At 41.4% G+C, this 22,393-nt stretch overlaps 3 protein-coding genes across 3 annotated transcripts; all 3 read left to right on the top strand.

Moving 5' to 3' along the window:
- Positions 1-495: 495 nt before the first annotated feature.
- Positions 496-1,572, top strand: LOC310996525 (serine protease FAM111A-like; the record flags this gene model as incomplete). The annotated part of the gene is made up of 1 exon (XM_083985947.1): positions 496-1,572. The coding sequence occupies one exon, from the start codon at positions 496-498 to the stop codon at positions 1,570-1,572; it is 1,077 nt and encodes a 358-aa protein (XP_083842073.1).
- Positions 1,573-5,775: 4,203 nt separating this feature from the next.
- On the top strand, positions 5,776-10,321 carry crcp (calcitonin gene-related peptide-receptor component protein). The gene is made up of 6 exons (XM_083986327.1): positions 5,776-5,820; positions 6,638-6,674; positions 6,775-6,873; positions 6,988-7,082; positions 7,225-7,282; positions 8,967-10,321. The coding sequence occupies exons 1-6, from the start codon at positions 5,813-5,815 to the stop codon at positions 9,111-9,113; spliced, it is 444 nt and encodes a 147-aa protein (XP_083842453.1). The 5' UTR covers positions 5,776-5,812; the 3' UTR covers positions 9,114-10,321.
- A 1,464-nt stretch (positions 10,322-11,785) lies between these two features.
- LOC310997622 (protein-tyrosine sulfotransferase 1-like) lies at positions 11,786-21,832 on the top strand. Its single transcript, XM_083987391.1, has 6 exons — positions 11,786-12,071; positions 14,874-15,561; positions 16,443-16,601; positions 16,777-17,030; positions 20,062-20,263; positions 21,221-21,832. The coding sequence occupies exons 2-6, from the start codon at positions 15,154-15,156 to the stop codon at positions 21,254-21,256; spliced, it is 1,059 nt and encodes a 352-aa protein (XP_083843517.1). The 5' UTR covers positions 11,786-12,071; positions 14,874-15,153; the 3' UTR covers positions 21,257-21,832.
- The last annotated feature ends 561 nt before the right edge of the window (positions 21,833-22,393 follow it).

Below are 22,393 nucleotides of genomic sequence, written 5' to 3'. Positions count from 1 at the left end.
CTGACAAGAGGAGGTGATGGTGTAAAGAAAATCCTTAGAAATCCAGCACTAAAAACGGTTTTTGAGGAAATGACAGTTTATGCATACAAAGGTGAAACTGTGAAGCAAGCTCTCAGAAGAGATGGTAGATTTCTGAAAACTCTATTCAGCAAGAACTTTGGACTCTTTTGTCCAAGCCGTGATTTAGAAACAGAAATGTCAATGAACGTTGATGATTTAGATGGTCAAACCCACAGGATCACACTGATCGATAAGTCTAAGGTTCCAGACAGCCAGCCAGGCAGTCTTGATGACACTTACATATCGCCAAACGAGTCTCAGACACATGAAAACCAAGAAGCTTCACATCAGTCCACCACAAGTGCTTCACAAAACAACAGCACCCTGAAACAGAAACAAACGATAAATAGTAAGACAGCAACAGAAAAAATAATGTGTGAAATACCCAAATCAGCAAAAATTAAGAGTCAACTGTTATTGCAGTTTAACGAGTCGATGAAAGGGAAGAAAACATTTCCTAAGCTTTCCCGTGTCCAGAATCTCTTGCGGGTGGAGTATGGGCAGAATGAGCAGACATGCACAGAAGTGAGAATTATGAAGAAACTTATGGATCTTAGCAGTTCTGTTTGTCTTGTGTCAGTAAATGGGAGCCCAGGGGGAACTGGCTTTCTCCTGTTTGATAACTTTGTCCTCACAAATGGCCATGTCATCAAAGACATTTATAATGACGACAGAAGACAGCTTGATGTGAAGGTCACCGTCAACTTCTCCTATGAAAGTCTTGACGAGATGGACAGAGGACAAGAGACGGGGATAGTGGACGTGACAGAGGTTGCTGGTTTTGAATTTTTTGCAGATGAATCTGGACACGACTGGGCTCTGCTGAAACTCAGTGTTGGAAAGGAACAACTGCCTGACGGTCTCCTAGAACACTGTGGATTCCGTCCGGGAAGTGGTGGTGGTATTTGCATAATTGGGCATCCTTATGGAGGAATCAAAAAAATTGATCCATGCTCGATTATTTCATCTGATAACTGTCAAGAGTTCGTGGAGAAGAGCTACCTGGAAAATCAAGAGCACGTTCAGTTTGTTACTCGCCGTTTCTTTGAGAGTGTGGTTCAATCTGTCCTACAACACAGTCAGAAGCTAAATTACAATTCTTGTTTTTCTTTTTGCTCATCTGGCTCTCCTGTGTTTGACAAGTACTGCAGAGTTGTTGCAATGCATTCAGGGGGTTACACCTACGACAATGCAAGAGGTGAAGAACAGAGTGTTGTAGAGTTTGGCTATCACCTGTCTGACATTCTTGAACACATCATTGTCCAGCTAGTGGAGAGACGAAGGTTTGGTGTGTTGAGGAGTTACCTCACCTCCGATTTTCCATACCACCAGGACATATTGAGCAATGTGAAGAAACTGGTTGAGAGCAGAAACCTCACAGCTTTCAAAGATACAGTCAGAAGAAGCTTGAGTAAGCTAGAGCACTATAGCGATGACAATGTTTTGAAGATGTTCTTTGCTTTTCTCTCTCAGAGAGAGGAACCCGCGCCAATGGACATGAGTGAAGTGTAGTCAGACACTGCTGCGTACTGGCAACAAAATACGGCCAGCAATTTCCAACAATGGCTGCCAAGTTTGGTTGTTAGACCATGGATGTATATTATGTTATTATATTATGTATGTTTTGGGGGGCTTTTTCGCCCTTAAAGCAGAAGTAAGCGATCCGGTCATTTGGTTAATGCTGCGTTCCAGGCAGGCTTTTGAAACCGTAAATTACTACAGCTTCAAGTCACGACTTACGACTTTGTAGTGTTCCAGGCAACCCACTCGTGTTTTTCCGACCTGTTTTACCTGTGAAAGTGCACTATAACGGCCACTCGTAACTTCCGACCTTTACAGTCTATGCTTCTATGCTTTACAGTCTATTGGTCTCAAAGGTATCACCAACAGAATGGGCACCCAAAAGTTAGTGGGAAATGACACCTTAAGTGTTTTTCTACTGTGTTTGGTTCCAGCAATATCCATTTTTGAATATTATTGGCGGCCATCTTGGATTTGACCTCTCCCGGGCCTCAGAGGTCAAATTTGACTTCCCTCCCGATCTGAAAATAAACCTCATGGTATAAACTAACTATGGTAGAAGTTTCATGTTTCTTTCAAAAAGTGCACAATTTTCGTACCAGTTCGATCTGGTACGAGTTCACGGGTCGGAAAAACACGAGTTGCCTTGAACGCACCATAACGTCAGCCGATGGAGTTAGCAGCCCCCGCCCTCGTCCCTACATCACCACATTCAGGCGCATCCCTTGGCTGCACACACAGCCCTGCATGCTGTTCTCTCTCCTCATTGGATAAAACTTGTAGGATTACGAGAAAAGTTTTCTCCTCAGCTCAGAGCAGAGCAGAGTGACTGAGAGACCCGTGTTTCGGTCCAAACACTCTATGTAAGTGATTGCTGTCGGAAGATATAACTATTTAAAGGGATAGTTCAACATTTTGGCAAATTGGCCCATTGCCATAATCGCTATAGTCATAGCAGTAGGTTCGTTACCTTTATTTGTCGGTGTAAGCTATTTTTAGAACGGAGGAGCGGAGCGGCAGGCTGTTCAGAGCTACACTATGGAGGCTAATGGAATTTCTTGGTTTCCCTCATTAAACTCATCAAATACAAAATCCCAAAACTCCAAAACGCTTTCGTGGACAAGTTGTGACCTGCACAATCACCACGCTATGAGATAATAACACAACGTTACGAAACGGAGCCGTTTTCGAGGTAAATACAGAGTCTGCTTGCTGAAAAACTGTCCCTGAACGCAACGCGCATCAGCGGTTTTGCATGAATTTACCTCTAAAACAACTCTGTCTCGTAACGTTCTATTATTATCTCATAGCGTGGTGATTGTGCAGCTCACAACTTGTCCACGAAAGCGTTTTGGAGTTTTGGGATTTTGTATTTGATGAGTTTGATGAGGGAAACCAAGAAATTCCATTAGCCTCCATAGTGTAGCTCTGAACAGCCTGCCGCTCCGCTCCTCCGTTCTAAAAATAGCTTACACCGACAAATAAAGGTAACGAACCTACTGCTATGACTATAGCGATTATGGCAATGGGCCAATTTGCCAAAATGTTGAACTATCCCTTTAAGACTTACATTAACACAAAAATATCGCTTACTTCTGCTTTAATGGACAGGAGAGTTGAGCGAGAGACGGGGGGGGGGGGGGGGGGGGGGGGTTGAGGCACAGGATTCAAACCGGGGGATGACACACAGGATTCAAACCGGGGCAGCCTGTAGTGAGGACTATAGCCTCAACACATGGGGCGGGTGCTGAGCTAAACACTGATGATGATGATCTACTTTTACATGACAAACTTTAAACTTTATATGAAGTCATTGTAATATATATGTTTTTAACTTGCACTTTGAACCACAAATCAAAGTTTTACCAATTTTTCATGTGTTTTTGGAAGTTGAGATTTTGATTCTATTGGATGATGTATTTTTTTCATACTGTAAAAGAAAATCACTCTTGTGTTTTTTTTTTGTTTGTTGCTGTTTTAGAAAGGCCACTTCAACTGAGATATTACAAAAAATCTTATCTGGATAAAATGGTGGCATACATTATTTTATTATCGTTTATCCATTGTATAATCTAAGAAATAATTAAATAATGATGATGAATTGCCTGGTGTTCAATGAAGTCGTTTTTTTTTTAGATTGAATCTTTATGTTTTTTTTTTATTATTGTTATTCATTAAAAAAAATGTCTGAATAAGAGGTCAAAGATCAAATTCTGAGTTTCACTAAGAAAACTTTATCAAATAGCTGGTACCTGATAGTTTCACTATTAGTACAGCGGCTAAGCATGAAAATTGTGCACTTTTTGAAAGAAACATGAAACTTCTACCATAGTTAGTTTATACCATGAGGTTTATTTTCAGATCGGGAGGGAAGTCAAATTTGACCTCTGAGGCCCGGGAGAGGTCAAATCCAAGATGGCCGCCAATAATATTCAAAAATGGATATTGCTGGAACCAAACACAGTAGAAAAACACTTAAGGTGTCATTTCCCACTAACTTTTGGGTGCCCATTCTGTTGGTGATACCTTTGAGACCAATAGAATTCAAGAAAATGCATTTAGGTCAATGTGGAGGACAAATTATGCGGAGGTGAACGGTGCAAAAAGGTAGTTTATTTCCAAAATAATCACCTAACAGTGAGGATGATGTTAATAATGATGATAATAGTGCCAATAATAATAATCATTATCATAATAAGTTCTTTTTTTAAACTGATTTATTATTAACTCATTGGCTGCCAGCAATTTTCAGAGCAGAGAGCCCCATACTGCCAGCCGTTTTAGAGCATTTTTACAGATCTTTCAAGACCCACAGAATATTGTGTTCATGTAAACATGTAAACACCAAAACTACCAAGAGAAAGAGTAGACTCTCTTCTTTCATTAGGAAGAAAAAGTTTGTTTCTACCTTTATCCATTCTTTAGTAAACGGCAGTAGAACATAGGCTGGTTTCGCCAAAAACACCTGTTTTTGACCAAAAGATCGCAGCGAGGGAGCTGCTCTGCTACATACAAAACCCTGACCTAGAATCAGGTCGTCTGCAAGTGATGTAGCACCAGGTTCTCCACAAACATGCGGTGCGGAGATAGGAGAGGGGCGACCACCATCCGGCCGCGCCCCAACCCTGTCACGAACGGCTCTACTCACCGACCGAAGCCGGTTGCGGGAGGTCGTGGGATCAAACCCCACCTAGGGCAGGCCGTGAGAAACACAACGCAGAGGGCCAGATCGACATCGGCTACAGTGGTGCCGTGACCCGGATGCCCTGGGTGGAGTGAGTTCAGCGGGGGTGAGTGTAACGGATGTGCACTCACTCCACCCATAAAAGACGTGCTAACCAACCCGCCAAGTGGTTGTCAACCTCTTGGCGAAGAGGTTAGCATCGTCGCCTCCGGTACAGGAGGTCGTGGGATCGAACCCCACCTAGGGCAGGCCGTGAGAAACACAACGCAGAGGGCCAGATCGACATCGGCTACACCAGCAATATCCATTTTTGAATATTATTGGCGGCCATCTTGGATTTGACCTCTCCCGGGCCTCAGAAGTCAAATCTGACTTCCCTCCCGATCTGAAAATAAACCTCATGGTATAAACTAACTATGGTAGAAGTTTCATGTTTCTTTCAAAAAGTGCACAATTCCCCTTGATTTGAGGGCTTAACAGCTGTAGGCTACTATATCAGAAATGTATGTTTACAAATCTGTGATGCAGATTTGTTATGCACATATCCAACATGATAGGCTAATGTACTAACAATACACTATCTGACATTAGGTATTTAGTTTGAATGATGGTTATTGATATACTTACAAGGGTGGCACTATGTCCTCATTTTTTTTACACTGACAAAAGTGTATAGCCTATTACATGGGACTGAAGGAACTGTGAGTATAAAGTCACATCTTGAAATACAAGTTTTCTTTCTACAGGTTCTTGGTTTGTGCATCTCTGTGTTTACATGGTTTGAACCTTAGGTGGAGATGTTTTGACAGTTTGATGTTTTATCTTAGGTGTGGTCCATGCTTTTGAAAAGCGTACACAGTTTCCTGCAAAAAAGACAGCAATTAATACAATCAGCACTTGAGCTAATAAAGATACAAAAAAATAAGGGCATCATCTCGGTGGTATTGGTGTTATTATCACCAATGTTGTCAGCGGAACTGTTGACGCAGACAACATTTTCTACACGGACACTTTTGGAGAACGGACTGAAACCAAGCGGCTGGCGAAATGGAAGTGTAAGATTTTTCTTTATTGATCATGAAGTCGTAATTATTTTCATTGACATTATTTGGACTTACTTTGTACTTTGTAGTTTTTATTTAGCTGTAGACAAACGGTTTTTGTATAAAAGTAAAAGCTTCGACGTCAATCTACCGGAGTTTAACGACACAATTGGTGTTACACACGTTTTAAAATCTCTCATCAGAGTTAGAAAAAAAAGATTAGGACAGAAAAACTCCTGCTTAAGATGAACGGACACTGGATCCGTGTGCTTATTGTAGCCTATTAGCCCAGTATTTTTGATAACGTTAAGCAGCATGTGAAGTTGAACTCCTATTTGACAACCACAAGCTAACACCAGAGGAACTTTAAGTTGACTTGGTAAATATCAGATAATCAATTAGTCATCAGCACTTTTAAATAATCTACAATGTATATTTGTGGTGTTTTCTTAAATATATTTTTCTCTGCCACTGTACTGATGGTCACATTACACATGATAGCCTAATATTTGATTATCTAAGTAAATTAAAACAGACTGCCTCCTGTACACTCTTCTCTCCCTGTTAATTAATTTTGTTATGTAAATGCAGCTAAGTAAAACCTAGCTCCAAAATCCACCATCCTCCTTTCAAAGCTTTGAACACCATCTCACAGTCTCAGGTGTCTTCATGTTACCTTAGTCACAGCTGAACAAATGCTGCTCACTAAAAGAAGACTGAGATGGGGCTAAATGCTCCAAAGTAAATTGTCCTTTGATATTTGCGTATACATTATCTAATGGTTGAAAATAAGCTTTTGGACTTCAAAGATTAATTTTCTTCTTTTCAGGAAAAACTCAAACGCTGCTATGCTCAGTAACTATGAGGTGAGTTGGTCTCTCTCTATATATATATATGACTCCATCTGTTTTGCTCTCTGTTCAGACAAGAGATGTGAACATAGATCTGTCTGTTTGTGTTTCTCAGGTGTTCAAACTCCTGACGGACCTGAAGGAACAGAGGAAGGAGAGCGGGAAGAACAAGCACAGCCCCGGGCAGCAGAACTTAAACACCATCACGTATGAGGTTGGATCATGTCTTCTTTCTCTTTCATCACTGACTTTAATGCATTTGCACTTTTTTTTTTTTTTTTTTTTTTACAAAAGCACGCCTACAGTTTCCTCTGCATTTTCCACACAGACTCTGAAGTACCTGTCGATGACGCCCTGCAGCAGACAGAGACCCGAGATTGTCAAAGAGTTCCTCACCACCATGATGCCTCACAAACTCACAAAGTCAGTAAGATGTGACGAAGGCATAAATCATGTCTTCATTTGGTATTTAGAAAAAATAAGATGCACTGGTCTTCACTTGTAGATCACACTGTTTACTGTTCTATATTAACACCGATGATGCTCTGCTCCTTAATGTCATCAGGGCCGAGAAACTGCAGCTACTGAACCACCGGCCACAGACGGCAGTGGAAATTCAACTAGTGAGTGTTTTACTAATCAGTTACTATTTTTGTATCTCTCTATTTGTCTTCTCTTCTTGTCAACACACCCTGCAAAAATGTTTCTGCGGAGAAGTATTGCCTGTGTAGTTGGAGCAAGAGGAAGCTCGAGCTCTGTTATTGTCCAGTAACTGTTCAAAAAACACACCAATGAGCTGCTCTGCTGCCCTGGGTGCCGTGTTTCTTTGTCATGGTGAACATGGGCACTAGTTTATTTTGAGCCTGTTCCCTATACTGTATGGAAATACTCATTGCAGCACCCAATGTGTATTAATTCACAGCTGAAAATAGTCCCCAACAATGCACTTTGTTCACCAGTTTACAAACCAACCAGTGAACTGATGAATAATCTTTGGCATTTAGAAAACATAAAACAACACCACTGTTGCCCCTTTAAGACTCTGTGTTAATCTTTTTAGTTACAGCTGCATAGACTGAGGTGGACAGAGTCATTTTTGACAGGCACTGTTGCGTAAATGGCTCCATTGATTCCATTAGTGTAACTCAGTCAGTAGTGGCACTTTAAAAAGACCTGAATCTGTGTCACTGATTGGATCATGGAGATGCATACGTAGAGCATTTTGGATTTCGGACATCCAGTGCATCACCAGAAACATGAACAAACGATTAAGTCTTCTCAGACCAGCAGCTCGATAAACACACACAAAAAAAAGATTTCTCAGAATTTAAGTTCCTGTTTCTCAATCACCTCTTGCTGTCATTTGAAATTTGCAAATATCTGCGTTACAAAACCACACATTAATGCTGTTAGCAGTAGTTTGTTTGTTTCTTTGACAAAGCAAAAAATATTTGAATACGTCATAATAGGAAAAGCAGTCCTAAAAAGCTTCAAGTGGCTGTTGTTGTGCTTTCCATTGTATCACACAATCTTCATCAGCAGGTGAAGTTAGACTGTTGTCATGGAGCTGCACAAGTGCCCACTTCAAACCTTTCCTGGGCCCTTGAATGACCTCTTGTCTGTGTTGGAAATTTGAACATCCACTGTTCCATGACAACTTGTAAACTCCCCCTGCACTTGAAACTCATGTGACGAGACTGAGAGCGCTCCACAACAGCTGCCCGAGGAAGCTTGAGATGAGATTGTTTGGTCAACTGCAGATAAACTGATTTGACATGTAAAAGTCAAGGCGAGTTTATGTGCATTGTGTCATGTGGCAGAACACCAAATAGTTTTAGAGAAGGCAGCTCACAACATTTCATTTAGGTATCATCGCCTTTTAAAGATCTCAGTTGCTACCAAACTGTTGCTTATTTACACCTCGTGCAGTGGAGTGGTGTGGAGGCGGGTTTAATATTCACATGCTTCTAGCTTTGTTCTGGTCTGGTGCCTGAGGGAAATATCTGTGTGTTCAACTGCTAAATGCTCCACTGTGTTCAACAGCAAGTTGCAAACTGTGTCTATCCAATCTTTGATGCTGAGCAGGTAGATTGTACCTGTTTTTTGTTTTACAGTGGTGAGAGTCAGACAAAACAACACAGAGCTAAGCCAGAGGGCGAAACAATGACCTAACACATTATATTTCCATGCATCATCATCATTATTGTTATTATTATCATTATAAAAACATGAATTATAGACACTTAAAGGCTTCTTTAGTGCTCCGTAATTAGGTGTGTTTGGTTTTAATTCTCTGTGTGTTTTCAGATGGTAGAGGAGAGTGAGGAGCGTCTATCAGAGGAGCAGATCGAGGAGCTCATCCAGACAGTGGCAGGAGTCCTCCCCGGTGACCCTGAGCAGGAAAACGCAGCTCCAGCAGAGGCGGAGATGGACGAAGGCGGCGAACAGTCGTGACCCAGCGCAGGTGAAGAAAAGGAGGGAAGCTTTAGAGTGGACAGGTTGACCCCACCTGAGCCGTTTTGCATCGCTGCTTGAACTGAACAACATGCCGGCGGAGAGGATGCACAGCGGCTGCCTGGCCGTGGCTAAAAGGACCTCATTACATGACTGTGAGAAAACCAGCATGTTGTGATTTCTATTTAGGTTTGTAGATACAGCTGGATTCAGACCTGGCATAGGCACACCTTCATAAGTACAGCTTTTTGGGCAGTGAGTCACACTTGGACCTTTTTTTTTGCATCTAACTCGTCTAATTTCTGTTTCACATCCGACAATGTTCATGCAGAGACAGTCTGCTATTAACCTGTTTTATTTTTAGTTTCTGACTGAACGTTAGTCACCAGTTTGTACCATGGTGATTTATTACTTCCAAAGCTGTAATATGTCAGTAATGCATTTAGACTTGCATTGGTCAGACAGTATTATTAGAGATTAACAACCAAGAGAAGAGTCTTGTTGGTTACTCGTGGGTAGAAGTGTTATCTTCTTTGGAAAGGTGCTGACTTTTTCAAAATGTAACAAAGTGTAAACCAAGAGCTGAGTCAGCAGTTCACACATTTTTTTTTTTTTTTTTTTTTAAGTCTGCAGATGTTTTCTGACTGATGTGCAAATGAACATATAAAATAAGACATGGGGGTCTGGTGTGATGGAGTGTGACAGACTGTGAAGAACTGGTGCTAAATTAGCACTTTGCATCTGAATCTCATTTGAAAGTGGTGGCACCTACATGTAGAGAAGACATCTTCAGTGTTTCGTCTCCATGCACCACATAATAGCAGGGACGTTCCTAACAGCCAGTTCCCCTGTTGATTAAATGGAAACTTACATTTAGACTGTTCAGCTGGTCTGTAATCAAGAAAAGCTTTGAAAACTAAGCATCACAACTGGATTGGAACACGATGGTAAACAATGTCACATCTGTTTGTGTAGTGTGGCTCACATCAGCCGTCTTTCCCGGCAAATTAAAGCCCACATATGTGTGTTAAATGAGTGGTTGTATGCCTTTCTGTCACTGCCTACACACAACCGTACTTTCATTTTCCAGATCAAAATACTGTCATACATGTTGGTTTCATAAGGTATCACCTGTCCCATTTTCTGCTGTCTCTTGGGGTTAGCAGCATTTGCTCACTCGACATCCTCGATGCAACAGTAAACCTGTGTTGTACACTAATAATATAATCATGTTGACTTTAACTGACTAGTGAGGCAATGTTTGATTGTTTAGTTGACTTATCACAAACATCCGTGTACAATAGGTCAGTGACTGCAGGACAAAGGTAGAGAGCACTCATTGGATGCCGAAAACACAACACATCATTGGTTTTATTTGTTATAAATTTTGTTATTTTAGCATGTCTTAGATTTATAGTGGTAATTAGTTACTCCTCCTGACATAAGATGATGGTTCAGCATGTGTTATTTTTCCACCGATACATGTTTCTGTAATGCAGGATGACACTAAACACTAAACTGAGGGCTGATAAACCCACAAACTCTTGAGCTGCAGGGTCTGGTGTTTTCTGTGTTGGGGTGTTTTGGAGTAGCAGAGGAAGGATGTGCGGGTTAGACCGGTTAGACTCATGTAACTTTCTGTTTTGCATTTCCTGTTTTTTGTGACATCATTTCCTGTTCTTTCTTTATCCACGACTTTTCTAAATTTGATATTTTGTGGTTTTGCAAGAATGTCCAAATCATGGTCCAAATAGTTTTCACTTTATATTTATGGCTTAATTCATGTAGTCTGATTCCCCAAATCTCCCTTAAATAAGAAATGATTAGCATTAATATGCTTCAAGGAGCAAATCAATATATACTTCATGCACAATAATACCCCATACCCCCAGAGATTATAATTAGTTGTCCATGAATCTATTGTGGTGAGGCTAACTTTAACCAGCATACACTAGTACTGGGTGGCTTAATCTATAAATATTCTCCACAGAGGCCACAGGAAAAGTGTTAATACCACAGTCCTGCACTGCAAGTTCTACAGGTGAGAGTACTAAAGGTGTCTGTATCAACATAGCATTTATTAAAAGTACCATAAGTAACTACATAAATGACTTCTTTACTATTTACTGCCAGGTAAACACATGTTTATTATTAATTAAAAAAGAGGTTATATTTGTATGATCTGTATGACTATGTCACTTATCAATAATGATGGCCTGTGGTTTTATTTGTTAAAATATGTGATGTAAAATGATGTGTTTATGTCCAGAAAGGCTACAGAGTACCATGGATACCCTGGGGCAGAGCGTTTAAATATCTATCGCTCTGCCCTATCGGCTTAACTAATGAAAAGGCGGGTAAATGAAATGAGGCAGCTTCAACCTCCACACTAAATCCCACGCTATGATTGGATTTCCCCAGTGGGCTTTTAACTGAGAGCATACGAGTCGATGAGGTAAAGTAATTTTATCCTTCAGTGCGAAGAAGGAGAGGAGGAGAAAAAAAGAGGAGCGTTTTATGGGTTGGTTTTTGCCACAGCGGCGGAATTGCCCTTTAACACATCCACCAATAAGAAGCGTCCAAGCAGCTGCGTTCTAGAATTCTGAGCGTCCATCGACCAATCAGCACTCAGCCCCCCCTTCCTATCAGCGCTCGTGCTCAGTGTGTGTGTTTTTTTCCTCCTCAGCTCTGAACAGAGGCTACGGCTGCACTCCGTACGGTGCAAAGTTACGTCCACAGCCAGCGGCGATACGTTGTTTAATTGTGTATGTTAAAAAACAAAACAACAAACACTTAACGGTGTAAACATGTCTGCTGTGACCTCCAGAGATAAAGTCTCCACATGAGGGGAAACACCGTTGTATCTGTGCGGGTAGAAGAGGACGTCGTTTCGGTCTTTTGGATCAAGGTTCATGTGTGTTTTTTTTTCTTCGGATTTCGTCAGTTTCACAGACGTCGGTGAGTGAACACCATTTTAAACCAGTGTGATATTTACAACGTGTGTTAGCCACCTATACACGGACAAACGAGTCCGTTCACGTCAGGTACGGAGGGTTAAACACCGCGCTGACAGGCTGTCTGTCGTGGCCGCTGGTCTGTCACGGTGCGTTTGACTGATAGCAGGTCATCCACCTGGCTGGTGGGGACGGTGCTGCTGCTGCTGCCTCGGGTGCTTTTTTTTTTTTTTTTTCAAACAACATTCATATCCGAGCCAGGCCAGATGTGCTGTCGCTGCTGGGCCTGCGCTTTGCAGCTGTGCAATAATCCTATTTATACAACACCGACTGCGGTGATAGTGAAGCTCACGGCTGTCAGTATATCTGTGGTTGCCACCATACACACCTGGTAGCACATACCCAGCATGCACCAGTGGCACACTGAATACACACATTTTAGTCGGCTTACAGCGTAGTGAGAGCAAAAATAGCACATAGCCTACAAAAATACATGAAAAAAAAATGGTAGTGGAGAGCGTTAGAGGAAACGGTTGCAACAATAGACAGGCTCTCAAACTAGAATGAAGGTAAAATGTGGAAGTTGCTCTTCCTCTCAGAGTTTCCCCTCTTTCAGCAGGAAGCCTAGAGTCTCTGTACCCTCCCATACCCTCTCATGTGAGGTACAAGAAGAGGTCTTCAGGTTGCCTCACAACCTGCTGATCAAAGAAACCAAACCACCACCATGAAAGGGGACCATCCACTTTAGTTTTTTTTTTTACTAGGAGGCCGTGAAGGCAGCAGACCCTCATGATGAAGCAGCTGTGACTGAACTTAAACCTTTGGGTTTCCTGCTGACCCTGCTGACAGTGAGCTGTTTTTCCTCCTGACACACTGTGATGACTGTTCTCTTCTTATCGTGGATTTGTTTGTTGGTTGGATGCTGATCAGGGAACACAGTGGCCCTGTCAAGGTCAGTTTTTAGATTTATCAGAGTAGAGTAAAACTACTAATGGAAAAACATATTTTATCACTTCCCTTTTGCGGTTTGCAGCGAAGCAAATGGGTTCTTTTTGTTACCGTGCAAAGCCTTTAGATGTCTCTGTCAGCAAATCTTCACACCCATCCCAATTCAAAGGAGCTGGCATTTTCTGTGTAATTAGCAGTATTAAAAATGTCAATCACAAAAGCTCTTCTTAGTCACTCCTCATTGACACGTTTTCGCTTGGACTACTCCCCCCCCCTAAACTAATAGTTGTTTTTATATCCAGTGATATGTGGATTAAATGATTTCTAGTTTTGTTTATGACATATAATGAAATGATGAAAAAGAATGCCCTAATTCCCAAGGCTCAGTAAGAAGCTTTCACAAAGACCAAAATCCTGAGATATTCTTAATTATAGCATGGGATCAACAAAAGATCAAACTCACATTTGAGAAGTTAGTGGGAGGGAATGTTTGGTGTTTGTGCTTGGAAATGAGTTAAACAACTAATTTATTATCGTATCAGTTTTAGATTATTCTTTAATATTATTTTTTGTTGCAGTTCTGTATCCATGCCAAATTCAGACATTTTGAAGATATTTAACTTTAGCTTAAGAAATTCTACTCTGTCATTTTATACACCAGATGAGTGACTGACAAGTAAATTTACAAATTTATCAAATGAATGATAAAGGAAATAATTGTTAGTTGCATTCTTAAAGTGAGAAAATATGTTTGTTTTTTCAAAATTCAGGTGAATAGGCTCTTTAAATCTATGAAAGCGGGGGGAAGCAGCAAATCATATCTTAAACCACTGGCCTAATTCTCTGCAAACTCCAAGTGGCTTAATCTCTGCATGGAAATGCATTAGAATTACATGTAAAGCTCGTGGATGCCACTGGACTTAGCCTGGCTTAGAGCGGCGTGTAAGTATCTGAGCAAGGTTGAGATGTCCTCATATCCAGCAGTTTTTCATTTTTGCTTTGATGGTCAGGCTAAATTTAATGGGCACGCTACTCCAGCACAGAGAGACCAGGGTTCCCCACGTGGCATCCAGATGTGAGTCTCCTTCCACATCCCGCCTGAACAAGGGAGAAACTAAAATACCTAAATTCCAGATCTGCTCCGGAGATAAGCTGCTGTTAGATAGATGACCGGCGTAGAGCTGAAATGTGCCTCGAGAAATAACACATTCAGTACTACAGTTACTGAAGTAAGTCTTGGTTTCCTTTTCGATTTGAACCTTTGTGTGTTTTCTTTTGTCGTGCGTCCATAAGAGGAATCGGTCCATGGTTTACATTGACGAAACTGCTTGTGTGCAAGAGGAGAGAGGAGGAAGTTGCTCCTTCTTGCTTGGTCAATAGTAATTTAATCGTAGAACAGATTGCTTTGCGTTTCAGTGTGGCAGAAACTGTCAGTGGGAATGAAAACATGAGCAAGTTGTAATTAGCGGCTTCAGATACGCTGTCTGAGGGTGTGTGTGTGTGTCTGTGTTGCATGCCGCAGTGAAGTTTGATATGGCCTAAGAGTCAGTGGCTCCCCAGAGGAAAAGATGCAGAATAGCTTCTTTCAGAGCAGAAACTGGACGCATTTCAGATGCTATGAAAGTGTGTGTGCAAGTGTTCTTGGCATAATAACGCAGCAGCCACCATCGCACCCTGCCTGCTGATAATAGCTCACTCATGCAGGGCACTGGCTCATGTCTGCAGTTCCTCATTCACTGGCATGGTATTGGCATTCATAGGACGAAGACTGAAGCAATTATTTTGTTTGGTTGTGAGGAATATAAAATGGTTCTAGTGTTGCTCTTGTTGAGATTCGTGACATGTTCTCTTGTTTTAGGTGCTGTAGGAAAGATGGATAAGAGACGTGGTCGGCCGTGGAGCGCAGCGTGCATGGATCCTGTTCTCCAACACCAGGGCGTAGGAGCTACAGAGTGAGGAGTGTCCTCAGCTCACACCTGACTGCACCGTCCCTCCCTCCCTCCCTCCCTCCCTCCTCAGCGTCATCTCACCTGTCTACGTCCAGGTTTAACTGACTTTAACTGGAATTTATGAAGTAGATCAGGCAGCCCTTTCTATTTCTTTTATGTCCTCCTGACTTTTCAACACACCCAGCAACCATGAGGAACAGCAGGTTCAGCCTGCTGTTGGGCTGCGTGCTCCTCTGCTCGGCCTCCCTGCTCTACCTGGGCATGAGCGGGATAGAGTGCCCCCCGAAGAGCCACCGGCACCGCTGGATGGAGCTCAACCTGGGCTCGGCCAATCAGAGCCTGTCCCTCACCGACCACTTCCCTGAGGACACGCCGCTCATCTTCATCGGCGGCTTCCCCAGGAGCGGCACCACGCTCATGCGCGTCATGCTGGATGCCCACAACTCCGTGCGATGCGGGGAAGAAACCAGAGTGATTCCGCGTCTCCTGGCCATGCGGGCCACCTGGAGCCGCTCGGTCAAGGAGAGGATACGATTGGATGAGGCGGGCGTCACCGACCAGGTGCTGGATTCAGCCGTGCGAGCGTTCCTGTTGGAGGTGAGCCATTAGGCATCTGTAAATCTGCAATAATGCTTGGGTTTCAAAGATATGTTTCTGATTTAGGGTCCAACATGTTATTATAGGAGACTTTAAATATGTTAATTATGATTTAATGTATCATTATTAACTTATCTGTCAATTATCTTTTCATTCTGAGATGTTAAATAATGGTGAAAACAGGGATGGCGCCAATGTGATGTCTTTGAAATGATTTTATTCTGGCCAGTAGCACATTTCTCACATTTTCTAATCCTGGAAACAGAAATTTTGAGTTTTTGCTTGAAAAATTGTCAACATAGTGTCAATCAACTGTTTATAAATGGAGATGATTTAGTTCTCCCTAGAAGTGGGCATCCAGCTAAGATCACTCCAAAAAGCATAACAGAACGATCAGTTAGGTAATTATGGAAATGACCATGGGAGCTTGTTGGTGTCTTTGTTCGTGAGTCTAACAAATGCAAATGCAAAACAGTGCACGGTTGCACGAATCATTGACGGCATGACACCACAGAGAAGCCTGCCTTTCTCTCCCGCCTGAAGTTTGTCAGTTCACAACATGAGTGGGAGGTTGAATCATTTGAGGAAGAACACACAGTATTAGATATGTTGTTAGCCCAAAATGTTAAGAATAACGAAGGGAGAGTCAAGACAATGATTGCTAAAGGAGGTTCCACCAGCACAGTGAATGTTTCATGGGTGTGTTCAATAAAGACACAAGAGATTATCATTGTTTGTTTGGTTTTAGTTTCAATACAAACCGGTTATTCCAAAGAGTTCACATGCTTCTTTTCTGCTGTATATTCAGTATCTCAATATGAATATGAAAAATCTTTCATCATGTCTTGTGGAAATGTTCAGTTTTGACATCTGTGCTTCAGGTGATCGTCGGCCATGGGGAGCCTGCACCTCGCCTGTGCAACAAGGACCCGTTCGCCCTGAAGTCTCTCTCATACCTGGCGCGTATCTTCCCCAAAGCCAAATTTGTGCTCATGCTACGAGACGGACGAGCAGCCGTCCACTCCATGATATCACGCAAAGTATGCTGTTTTTGTTTATTTTCCCCTCTCCTTATCATGGCTGCAGGGATGCAAAGTCCTGCTCGCTGTTCATCTTACCAAACACTAGTCAAGTTTGTTCTGCTGCCACATTGTGGCTAAATTAATAATTTTCCATTTCCAATTTTCATTCCTCTGTTTATCTTCCCATGCACAGGTGACTATCTCTGGCTTCGACCTGAACAGCTACAGGGACTGTCTGACGAAGTGGAGCGGCGCGGTGGAGACCATGTACAGCCAGTGCCAGGCGGTGGGGAAGAGCAGATGTATGGCCCTCCGCTACGAGCAGCTTGTCCTGCGCGCGGAGGAGGAAATGAGGAAGTTGCTTCACTTCCTTGACCTGCAATGGGATGCATCAGTGCTGCACCACGAAGAGCTGATCGGAAAGGCCGGTGGTGTGTCTCTGTCCAAGTGAGTGTTTGACATGGTTGTGTACACCAAGCCCACCTATTAACCCTAGACGCATCTGACCGTGTAAATGGTTTCGGTTTCACATGCTGAGGTTTTTCAGATATCTGTCTCTGAAACTTCTCTGCTGGAGAGAGGCAGGGCTGCTTTTCATGTCGCATGTTCAAGATAAAGTTAATTTCCTGTTGTGAGGGTAGCAGAGAGTTTCAGAAGCTGATAACTCAAAATCTCAGCACAATCAGCTGAAACTACAAACAAGACAAGATACCCCACAACAGTGAAGGGTAAACCTCTCGCAGATGAAGCTGGCGCCAGTCATACCTCGAGCAGTTGAAAACACATGCGTAAAAACATGATCGAAATGTGACGTTTATGGTTGTGTCAGTTACTCATCTGAGGATGGCACTGGTTCACTCGTCTTTCTCTCTTTCTCTGATAAATGGATGCACATGGTGTGCTGCTTAGGGCTAGACCTGCGGTGCAGTGGTTAGTACTGTTGGCACTGGAGTTTGCATGTGTCTGCCTGGATTCATAGGTATGAATCTGAGTGTGTGAGGTAGGGCTGCAAGATCAATCGTATTTTCATCGTCATCGCAAAGGTTGCCTGAAATGCAATGAGTAAGTTTTATTTACCTGAGCTACACCTCTAGACGCAATGTAACAACAACAATGGCGGACTTCCGTTGGGTCCCTGGTGTACGGTCCCTGAAATGTGTACATGTCGAATAAATCGGCATATGTTTAGTCGACTTCTAATGTTTGTAGTTTGTTTACAGCGGAGAAGCGTTCCACACTTCTTCTGTGTTTGTGTTGTATTTGTGTGGCAGTGTTACAGCGCCACTACAGGCCTGGCATATGTACTACGTCGTTTTCAGAAAGACACAGGAACTGTATGGTTCATATGCACCCCTGAATATTTGCTTACTTATCGCAAGTCATATCATCATCACGATATTGAACAGTGTCATCGCTCATCGGACATTTTGCTGGTATAGTGCAGGCCTAGTATGAGGTTGTTTGCCCTCACCTTTTGTTAGCTTGGATTGGCTCCAGCCCCCCCACCCCCACCTGACCCTATAAGGAGAAACAATATAGCTATTGGATGGATGGATGGATGAGACAGAATTACACAAATCTTATTCTCACCATAATTGCTCATCGTGGTGTTTTTAAGCAGGTATATTTTAGGATGAAAAGGTGCCATGCTTTCCAAACTGCTAAAAAAAGTGCAGCTGTGATTCTCTCTATCTTTCCCTCCTCCATCTCCCTCTCTCGCTCGCTCTCGTTTGGCTCTTTTCTGTGCTGCTGCTTAATGATTGTGAGATTCAGATCAAAATCTTATGTAACAGAATTCTTCAGTGGGGAAGTAAATCTAGTTTTACAGATTTACCTCACCACTGAATCGCAGATGCTTTGGCCAGTGTTTCCTTTTATATTGTTTTCATGGTGTATGTCTGTTACATGACATTCGTGCAAGGTGATACAGGTAATTTAAAACTCCATTGATTGGCCTGTCCTCAGCAGGGGTCAGAGTGCAGGGTCAGGGGAATCGAACACCAGTCGACTAAGTAGCAATAGACGACTGTACCTGAAATACTAGTGCAGCAGTCGGTATCAGCAGACAACACAGCCACAGTCTTTTTTGTTATCAGTGACATAATAACAGAGCAGTGTAGACATGGACATTTGTTCAGCCATATACAATAGAGTCACAACCAAACACTGGCTGCACTGCCTTCTCTTCAAACACAGTGTTTCTCCTATAAACTGCAAATAACAATGATCTATGTCATCTATTAATCTGATGGTTTTTATTATATCATATGATTGTATTATATATTTCCACCACGCTCATGCTGTTTTATTCTATCTGCTATTTTGTAATTTCCGACTGTGTAAAATGCCCTTTAGCATTTGAAAAAACATGTACAAATACAATGTATTATTATTATTATTATTATTATTATTATTATTATTATTATTATTATTATTATTATTATTATTATTATTATTATTATTATATCTGAGCTCTATATTAGTTTCACAGGGACTTCTTCAAAAGGCACTGAAATATATTATAGTCTGGATCCAATATTTCCATCAGCTAAAAATGTCCTAAATTCATTATATGAATTTACAGAAAAGAATCCCCAAAATTTCTGTGTAAATTTTGTATTGTTTTGGTATGGATGGAGAATACTAAATGTTTATATTTATTTAATGCTTGGAAAATAAAATTGGAGAGCTATCAGCAGAACCAGCCATAAAACTCAACCCGGATACCACATTATTCTTGTTTGTGCAGTGGTAGCCATCTCCCCAGTAACCTTTATTTATGTTTTCATACTTTGTCAAAATGTAGCCCAGGTTGTGGGACAGATTGGAGTTTTTATCTGAAGCAGCCAAACCTTTCAGGGTCATGTAAAGCTTTATAGACTTCCCTCTGCAGATATTTAATTTGTGTTGCCCCACTTATTTGTTCGTGATTCCAGCAGAGCGTCTCCAGCAGCTCAGGGGATTTAGTCCCTCCTGCTTCGCCCAAACCTGGCGTGTATCTGAAGGAATGAGGCCATGTTTGGAGAGAATTAGCACCCTCATGTTGATTAGTCATGCAACAACTGGCGCAATATTAGTCACACAAAAACGCTTTTATTAAGCCTGCTCAGAAATGTGAATTAATAAAAAAAAAAAGTGACATGTTGTGACCATGAGTCATGTATATGCACTTACACATTTATTTATTTGAGATGGACAGGTTGGTATGTATGGAAGATTTAAAATGCTTAAACTGGGACAAAGAAAGTGAAATAAGCACTTACTCCTGCTAATTAAATGAAAAACACACATTAAAGGGTTATTTAGCTTGTTGTCTTTAATAGCTAATTGTGACTGTGCTGTATTTCACTTTATTGCATTGTTTGATTTGTCTTAATTTCAGTATTTAAGATCCTCCACAGGTTTATCACTCTTCAGTTGACTGAAGTATTTGTTTTGGACACACACATAAACTGAGCATGTTTTCCTCTGTGTGCAGGGTGGAGCGTTCGACAGACCAAGTGATGAAGCCTGTCAACACAGACGCCCTCTCCAAGTGGGTGGGCCACATTCCCTCTGATGTGATGAGCGATATGGCTGAAATCGCCCCCATGCTGGCTCGTCTGGGCTACGACCCTGATGCCAACCCCCCCAACTACACCAGACCAGAGCCAGTAGAGTCTCCATTCAGTTACTCACAGGTGAGGCTGAAAAAGAGCACATGAGATTCATTCTATCCTCAAGTTTCCGAACGTCATCTATGGTCAAAACCGGAAGCCGGTTTCGCATTTCCCGTGGAATTTCCTTTTTTGTTTCCATAGTTTTCAGTTGTCATAGTTGCGGTAAATGCATCTATTAACGCTGGCTTTTAACACAGATGTCAATTTGTGTGATATCCATTGTTAAAAGCTAGTGTGATGATCCATGTGTTTTACAGATTTTCATTGAAAAAAAGAAAAGAAAATCCATGCATTTACCGCGACTACTGAAATCATGGAAACATAAACATAAAATTCCACCGGAAGAGCAAAACCGGCTTACGTTTTTGACGTTCGGAAAAAGGTGGATAGACAAACACAGGGATGTGTAATGTCTTTTTATTGGAGAAAGTAGACTGAAATTGGATCATTATGTACTTAATTGAATTGAATGAATTTGCATATTTCAAATTAGTTGTTCAATTAATAAAACATATAATATACAGGATAAATTATTGAAGAAATAGCACTCAAACAGCACAAGTAATCGACGACTGGATACCATCATCAATACCATTGTGTCGTGTCGGCAGTCTATCTACAAACACATTGTGTATCTACTACAGTTACACACGAAGATCTATAATTGCAACACCAAAAATAAATGTAAGCGAGCAAGAAAAAAAAAAAGTAAAAGTAAGAAAATATCAAAACATAAATTACACAAACAATATTGTACTGCAAAGTAAATAGAATTTTACAGGCACTCACTTCTTTATATATTGATGTGAGCCCATTCAAATTAAAGCTGAGTATTGGCACTTAAATGCAGTATCTGAAAAATGTGTAACTCTCCAAATCCTCCCAGTTTGGACTGTTCTAAATTGTCAGGATGAAACTGTGGCATGGCATGTAATTGAAATCGTCTGGATTTTTATACTGTGTCTTGTCTTTCCTCAGAGTGTGAAAACAGCAGAAACACCACACCCCAGCTAAGTGAGAGAGGAAAACGCTGTCCCATGACATGGATGCACCTTAAACACAGACCAGCTCAGCAGTAAATGAACCTCACAGGAACAATTTTCAAGTGTCCCATGTGTATTTTTGAATTGTTTGTTAAACTTGAATACAGTGTCTGTACACGGGTGGAGTGTTCATGGGGTGGTTTGGGGTTCAAATCTCAGCACTTGGGCCGTACATGGACCACCTGAGGATTGCTGCTTCTCACTCTGACGTGTCCTCCATGATGAACACAGCATTACACTGCATTTTGACGCATCTTCACACGTTTGTACCTGAAATAATTTCAACATGTCTGTAAGTTGTTATGACTTCACCAGAAATGTGAATGTGTCTCTACACAAATCTCTCACTCACTGAGATTTCAGCCAGTGTCCATGAAGCATAATGACTGTATATTTTTGAAAATGTATGTTTATTTTCTTAATAAATTATTTTGGTGTTGACCATTCATTCAGGAATTTGAAAGTGGTTTATTCTGAATTGGGGATTTTTAAATGTTGTATATTGTTGAACATGAATAAAAAGACCTCAATGTCACCTTACAATGTAGCTGTTGTGTTTGTCTCTCTTTTATATAGTCTATGGTTTGTTCATTGACTTTCTCAATCCAGTCAAACTGTACTGCCTGTGCATGATGGATAGTCAGCAGACCCACAGCGCCCTCTAGTGCCTATGGCACTGTTTTCACAGATGGGAAACAAATATTAGGAAGATAATATGAAAAGAGAAAAAAAATACTTGCCTTTAAGAGCTTCTGTAATAAAGCAGTTACCAATCATAATGTTGTGAATCCTGTATACTGTAGGTCTAGGCCAGGTGCCAGACTTTTGAACCTGTAGATGTTGTATGTGCACACATGACCAGCCACAATACTGGAATCTCCAGTGTTAACCAGAAGTCATGAGTCAAATACTGTATTTCCTCTGCAGTACTACCAATATAATACATCCATGAGTACTACACACCTATGGTGAAAACAATTTTTATATACATATTGTAATTTATTGAAGAAGCTGCTAAATAAATACCTGATGATGACCTGAATAATCTTAGTCCTAATCAAAATTTGGAGTGAAAGTGTCTCCTGCTTAGAAAATATCCTCTCAAACT

Source organism: Trachurus trachurus (genome assembly GCF_905171665.1).
Source record: "Trachurus trachurus genome assembly, chromosome: 14".
NCBI classification, from domain to species: Eukaryota; Metazoa; Chordata; class Actinopteri; order Carangiformes; family Carangidae; genus Trachurus; species Trachurus trachurus.
The sequence above is the reverse complement of the archived record's forward strand: the minus strand, read 5'-3'. Positions and strand labels throughout refer to the sequence as shown.